This window comes from Boleophthalmus pectinirostris, unplaced genomic scaffold (assembly GCF_026225935.1).
Source record: "Boleophthalmus pectinirostris isolate CB_2022bp ecotype Guang Dong unplaced genomic scaffold, ASM2622593v1 HiC_scaffold_10, whole genome shotgun sequence".
Taxonomy (NCBI): Eukaryota; Metazoa; Chordata; class Actinopteri; order Gobiiformes; family Gobiidae; genus Boleophthalmus; species Boleophthalmus pectinirostris.
The window spans coordinates 14,109,378-14,116,771 of record NW_026570971.1 but is presented as its reverse complement, the minus strand read 5'-3'; the positions used below and the strand labels follow the sequence as shown (position 1 = coordinate 14,116,771).

At 40.9% G+C, this 7,394-nt stretch overlaps 1 protein-coding gene across 2 annotated transcripts in view; it reads right to left on the bottom strand.

Moving 5' to 3' along the window:
* Positions 1–234: 234 nt before the first annotated feature.
* LOC110155432 (protein delta homolog 1) overlaps positions 235–7,394 on the bottom strand; it is a 32,382-nt gene continuing 25,222 nt past the window's right edge. For both annotated transcript variants that reach the window (XM_055158240.1, XM_055158236.1), the window contains one exon: positions 235–3,217. In XM_055158240.1, the coding sequence (XP_055014215.1) occupies positions 2,416–3,217 (802 nt within the window). In that variant the 3' untranslated portion in view covers positions 235–2,415. The remainder of the gene's footprint in view (positions 3,218–7,394) is intronic.

Here is a 7,394-nt window from a genome sequence, read left to right as displayed (position 1 = left end):
TTTTCAAAGCTAAAAGGTCTCAGGTTCCGTTCCCCTGTGGCCAGCACAAGAGGTCACTCCAGTCCAGTTTCCCTCTGAAGGACGAGGGCTAATCTCATCAAACGGCCGCCTGCCTGAAACAAAAGGCGTTTTTTTTTTTTTTTTTTTAAATCACATTACACACATGCCTGAAGAAGAAATTGCTGAAAGAGATTTTATTAGAAGAAATCACATGAAAACATGGTTTGACCTGAAGCACTACAGCCACTGGACATGGCCCAGTCTCACCCTTCACCTTCTGCTCAGCATTTACAAGTCCAATATTATTCAGGGAGATTATACAGAATATATGACACTGACATTGACACTCAAATGTGCCGGGTTTGTGGAGTCTCAAAGAAGATTATGTCTGATGTTTTTACATAGGCTACAATCTGCTGCCCATGGTGTTTCAGTATGTTCAAATCAGGTCAGTCCTGCACAGGAAAAATAATTTACATTTTACAAAAAACAAAACAAAACAAAACAAAAAAAACATACCTTACATTTCTAACATGTTTTGTTTACAATCACCTATCAGTATTTCAACTATGATGACTTTGGAAATGACTGAAATTGAAAACTTAATGGGAGTATAATATAAAGTATAAATATATTTACACTCAGAGACTTGGAGTAGTTTTGTATTTGAAAGAACTGTAGGCTGCTTGGCAGGAGAGACTCTTTGTGAGCAGATGTCTTTCTGGCTGCTCTATTCTTTGTTTCATTCAGGTGTGGACTGGACTGGATGGTTTGCTCAATTTTATTTGAATTCTAGTCTTATTCATAGTCTTTTAGTGCATCAGCAGAATATGAATATATATTGAGTTTGTTTATGGTTTGGGGCTCTGAAACTTGGATCTACTCTCCACACCATTTCTTTTTCATTTATGTTTAAATTTCATTGCTAAACTATATCAGTACTCTTAAGTCAATAAAAATATGAACTTTTAATCAACAAAAATATAATAAATAAAATATAATTGTAGTCATAGTCACATAGTCACGTGAAATGAACTCTGGTCTGAACTTCTGATCTGACATAGAAACATTCATGTCAGCGTTATACATAAGACACATTCAATGTACATTCAGAAATACTGGAAGTACGGCGGCTTCTGTGCACAATGCAGCTGTCTGCTAAACCAAATCAGAATCATGTTGTGGTATAGGCAGCATTGTAGGAAATAAATACAATGACAATGACATCTTCTCTTTTCAACTGCTATTTGGTAAATGGTTTTACATATTTTACAGAAGATGTTTGAGGACGAGCAGACATTACATTCATAAATCATCCAAGGAATGAGTCACATTCAACTGCACAACAGTTAGGGAACTCTCATATGCAGCTCCATCAGGACTAATGCATCCAGAGCAATGCAAATCATGAGAAAAGCATCTATCTACAAGGAAATATATCGACAATAAAGCGTAAAAGTAAACAGTATGTATGATGTGTCAAACATTTTCAACTAGAACCGCAATACATTTTAAAGTGATCATCCGGAGTATTGTTAAAAAATAACTAAAGAAAACAGAGCAGTGGGATTTAAGCAATGACTTCGTCTGATCAGCACTGAGGTATCATGAGAAGAAATGCCAAAATTAAGAGTAAAAAATTGGGGGAGCTACAACTCAAGTAAGAGAAGCCTATTGTAAGTAACTGTCTGGATTATAATATATATATAATAATGATTAATTATTTATGTTCAACTATTTTACAAGTATCAACAAAACTTTTGACACTTGTAGATTTACTCACAGTGGGAAGAGTAGCCAAAACTTACTTAAGTAAAAGTACTGTTACACAATAGATTATTAGTGGTAAAAGTTTGTACTCCCCATTTGTGATACCTGTGATACTTCAGTTTGCCTAATTTTATCCAGCCTTGTTTTAATGTTTGAAGTTTTCCAATAAATTGCAGTGATGATGACAGAAATCTCCAAGTTACAATTTAAAAGACATGAATTTTAAGCCATGTTATAATGTTGTACATCCTCACAAACATATCTGGAGTTGCATTTTGTTTCATCACACACGTTTGAGTAACCCTTTATTATTAGTTTGTCTTCTTCTCCAAAGCTCAAAATGCTCCGTTCCACTTTGTGATGTCACGAAACAGTCATTTTCAAGTTAAAAGCTAAAAGTTCAAAGCTTGAAATGATCCAAATGACTCTAGCGAAGGTGTATGGAGTTTAAAAACCCAGTGGATGTGGCAAAGTGGTCTTTCCATTTGAAAGAAGAACTCTAAGTCTAAGTCTAAATATGCAGAGTTTGTGTGTTAAACATGTGAATGAAACAAAACACAACTCCAGGAAACAAGTAACATTATAACATAGATCAGAAAATAGCGTAACACGGGTCCTTTAACTGATACGTGGTCATCCAAACACTCATATGGAAGTGTAGTGCCTGTTGAAACTGCTCAGCCTGATCTTCTCGGGGAGGATGATGTTGACCGAGTGCTCCGGCTCGTCCTGCCCCTCCTGCCCTCCTCCCCCCGCCTCCTTAAGCAGGCTCTCTCTCTGTTGCCTCACCAGCTGGCTGTACTTCGCGTTGGCCATCCACGTCTCGCACCGGCCGAAGAACACGATGCCCGTAGTGCCCAGGATTACCAGGCAGGTGAGCAGCGCCAGCATACCGAAGCACACCAGCTGCCCGTGCGTCACCAGTACCCCCTGCGAGTGCACCGTCTCCTTTAAGGTGATCTTCAGGAGGTCACGTTCCGGCGGGCGAAGCAGCTTGTGGAAAGCGTGGGCCGGGAGCGAGTAGTGCTGGGGGGTGAGCGAAAAAACACGATGCTCGACTGGTTTGGGCGCGGCAGGCTTGGCACGCACCCTCGGCCTGTGCTGGAGGGAGCAGGTGGGACCCGTGAACCACTTTTGGCAGACGCATCTAAATGTTCCGTCGGTTTGTCCAACGCAGGTGCCTCCGTTGGCGCAGGGTCGGCCGGCGCAGGGTAACAGGTTCAGAGTCTCGTTGCAGGTGAAGCCCGTGTAGTTGCCCGGGCACTGGCAGGTGAAGGCCAGGCCGTGGTTGGAGCAGGTGCCCCCGTGCTGGCAGGGGTTGGGCTGGCAGGTGTCCATGTTGACCTCGCAATAGTCCCCCGAGAAGCCGGAGGGGCAGACGCAGGAGGAGAAGGCGGGGGCAGAGTCATCCACAGCCGTGCAGGTGCCACCATTCTGACAGGGAGATCTGAGGAGCAGAGAAGTGGTTAGTCTGTGCTTCGGGGGAACAGGGAGCCAGTGGTGATCAAGACTCAAGACAGTACTACAGTTTGACATCGTGACCTCGGTGTTGTGTGGACTTCTAATGAGCTGGTATCCTCCAACACCATTTTTTAAACCTTGGCTAGATTTGCTTTGGCACAATTTGAGAGAGAAATGTTACGGCATACAACTCCTCGATCAGTAACGTTATTCTTATGTTCGATTTCTTTTGTAGTAAAACTAGAGTTGAGCTGTAGTTGGTCACATAAGATACTGAGTCACTATTTTTAGGACTTGAGACTTGACTTGATAAAATGGACTAAGACTTGGGACTCGACTTGGACTTGAAGGAATTCTTTCTATTCTGACTGTAATGATTCACACGAAGATCTTGTCAAGACATTTAAAAAAGAAACAACTTTTATATACTCTATAAATACTCATATATAAATATGATTTTTTAAAGTACAATTTATCTTAAAATCCATATAAACTGCAAAAATGTAAGCTATATTTGGTGGTTTGGTTTAAAGACTTGAAATGACTTGAAGCTCAAAGCAGACAACTTGGACTTGACTTGAACTTTTGGGCCAGTGGCTCGAGACTCGACTTGGGACTTGACTCAGACTTGAGGTCAAAGACTTGAGACTTACTTGAGACTTGTAAAACAACAACTTGGTCCTGCCTCTGCTGACTACTGCCTACTAAGTACTAAAGTGTTTCCTTGTGTTTTTATTTGTTGAAGCTCATGTTTTAATAGGAATGTAGAAACAAGATTACAGACAATATCCTGCTTTAGTTTAGTGATGCCTTCTATAGTAATATCCGACAGGCATGATGACATGCGTTTAAAAACAGATGGTGATAGGCCTGTATGTGCTGGCCTATCGAAATTATATTGAAACTGCTAGACTGCAAAATAAGTCTGCTAATACTGCACTTTCTGATCATGTCTCTCTAAACAATTATTACTCAAGTTTTAAACTATAAAACAGTAACTGAAGCAGCAATAAAAGGATCCATAAGTCGCCTATCTGGACATTAAATGTAGCCCATTTCTTTTTCTTTTCAATGTTCAATTGAACCAGCAATATTGGAACAAAATAGTCAATAACATATGCATAGTAATAACATACAACATTCAGTCAGCAGGTGTGATCAGTCAAGGGCACAGAAATCTGGAACAACATCCCTTTATCAATAAGAGACTCCACCACAGAAACCAGATCTGTGACCACTAATGTTCTATGTAAATGTCAGTGTTTTATGTGTATATGATTGTGTCTTATGGTGCTGTTTCTACCATGTTTGTCCTATGAATTGTCATTTGTCTATTGTGTGATGTTGTCTTATATTGTCTCTATCTCTCTGATGTACTACAGAAGTAGCCTTGGGGCTAACTCTCTGGTGTATTTTCAAGTACATGGTCATGAATATGCATTGTCCCTTTTAAATAAATAAAACAAAAAAATAAAAAAATAAATAGTAATATAATAACAGAAAGATTAGAAATTATGCAAAACATGTCCTAACATTTGAACATTTCTAATGAGATAGGTGGGCCTGTCTGTTTTTGTAGCGTGTTCCAGTCTGGGGTGAAGGAGGAGAGAACAGCAGTAGACCAGGCGCAGCATTCAGTCTGTTTCTCTGTTTTGTTTTCATTTTTGTGAGAACAGAAGATCACAATTCACACATATATGTAGCAGTGAAAGGAATTGTTATGACCCAGCTCTTGGGGTCAGAGAAGTAACAAAAAAAAAAACAAGGTGAAATATGTAATAAATTAAGTAACATTTAATTAACAGGAATGTAAAAGATGGGTGGGTGGGAGTCCCTGCCTCAAGTGGAGGAGTTCAAGTATCTCGGGGTCTTGTTCACAAGTGTTGGGAGGATGGAGCGTGAGATTGACAGGCGGATCGGTGCAGCGTCTGCAGTGATGCGGTCACTGTATCGGACCGTTGTGGTGAAGAGGAAGCTGAAAGGCAAAGCTCTCGATTTACCGGTCAGTCTTCGTTCCTACTCTCACCTATGGTCATGAGCTCTGTGTAATGACCGAAAAGATGAGATTGTGGATACAAGCACTCGAAATGAGTTTCCTCTGCAGGGTGGCTGGGTGCTCCCTTAGAGATACGGTGAGGAGCTCAGTCACACGGGAGGAGCTCGGAGTAGAGCCGCTGCTCCCTCCACGTTGAAAGGAGACAGTTGAGGCTCAGGCATCTGTTCCGGATGCCTCCTGGACGCCTTCCTCGGGAGGTGTTTCGTCCATGTCCCACTGGGAGGAGGCCACGGGGAAGACCCAGGACACACTGGAGGAACTATGTCTCTCGGCTGGTCTGGGAACACCTTGGGGTCCCCCCGGAGGAACTGGAGGACGTGTCTGGGGTGAAGGAAGTCTGGGAGTCTCTGCATAGACTGCTGCCCCTGCGACCCAGCCCCGGATAAGCGAAAGAAAATGGATGGATGGATGGAATGTAAAAGATAAGTTAACAAAACAGGCTAAAATCTGTATAGAAAATAACCTAACTAAGAAACAAAAATAACAAAATTAACATAACGAGTTTTGTGCCAAAAAACGAGTCACGCAGATCTATACAAAAACGAGTGATTAAACTAAGGGAAACACAACAAAACTAAAACAGAAGTGCCCCAAAGTAAAACCACATAAACCCACAAACAGAATCGAGTGACAAAGTAAGACACAAAAACAGATTCCAAGTGTCTCAACACAACAAACAAAGTCAGACACGTACTAGTACAAACGAGTGACGACTGACACTAAAGAGACATAGACAAACACAAAATGATTGGCCACAAAGGTCAGCAGCCCCGAACAGGTATGGAGCCAGGAGGTGAGGCAGGATTGGCAGGTGTAGAAGTACTCCACCAGTCAGGCACCAGGACTCTCACAACAGGAATCCATGGGGACAATAAAGAAATTAAAACACACAAAACAAGTCAAAGAACTGGAGACCTGGGGCTGTAACAGGAATAAGCATAGAAACACTGGTCCTACTGAAGAGAGAATATTCACTCGCTCTGTCATGTGTCAGAACTATATATTGCAGATCTGCATGCAGATTGTGACAAGGCGACCTAAAAAATGTCTTGTGCCCCACCTGAGGCCCACGACCCAGTCTTTGGGACACAATGTGAAAAGGAACATTACAACATGCTTAAAAGTGTAACCAGTTTTACATAATATCAAGGCCTTTACTAAATGAATATTGTGTGCATCTTTGGTATATTTTCTGAATCTGAACCCCTTTCATTGTCACATCAAAAAAGATACATGTTACTACTTACAAACCCATTTAATATGCAAAATCTGACATCGTACACAATTCTAATACACACACAAACTGCATACTTGTTAACATTTAAAACAGAAGATGCCAGATTTCAGTACAACCACACAGCAGCTTAGAGGAAAGACAATAAAGCACATATTTCCGAGTTCAGCTGTGAGAGATTGTGTGAAAAGACACTAGATAGACCATTTCAGTACCCCCCGGTGTTACGCTATTTATAGACAAAGCTCTACACAAGCCAAGATTTCACTGTCCCCAAAGCGCTCGCCGTGGACCGTACTCACGATGCAGGCGGAGTGTCTGGCATCAGAGTACACTTGTTTTAGCTTCAGTTTGCCCCAAAGAGATGGCACACATTTAGCCAATATGTATTAAAAAATAGGTTGCCAATTTGCTATTCTAGTGGAACCAAACACTAAATCCAATTACATTTTTTGCTAATAAACATGTATATACGATTTTTTAAATAGCATTATCTACTATATTTAACAAAAAATCCATGTAAACTATGAATTTGCAGGAGGGAAGCACTGATACAGATACTGGTCTTGGATTCTGTGCTGATACTGAAATTTTTGCTGGATCGGGCATCCATAATATTGATTAAGCCAATATCAAGATTGGGCCTTTAACTGAATGTCATTTAACCGAATGTCTTTAACTGAATGAACATTTACAGACTTATGTATGCTTAATGATTGAACTTTTACTCTTACAAACCTGCTCCGTCATGTTTTGAAGGATAATTAACAGTTGCGTAAGACAACTGGACCTCTTTTGTAATAAGTTATTAGGTCTCTACACTGGTACCGGTTAATATCGGGTATTGGCAGACATTTAAAGATGAAGTATCGT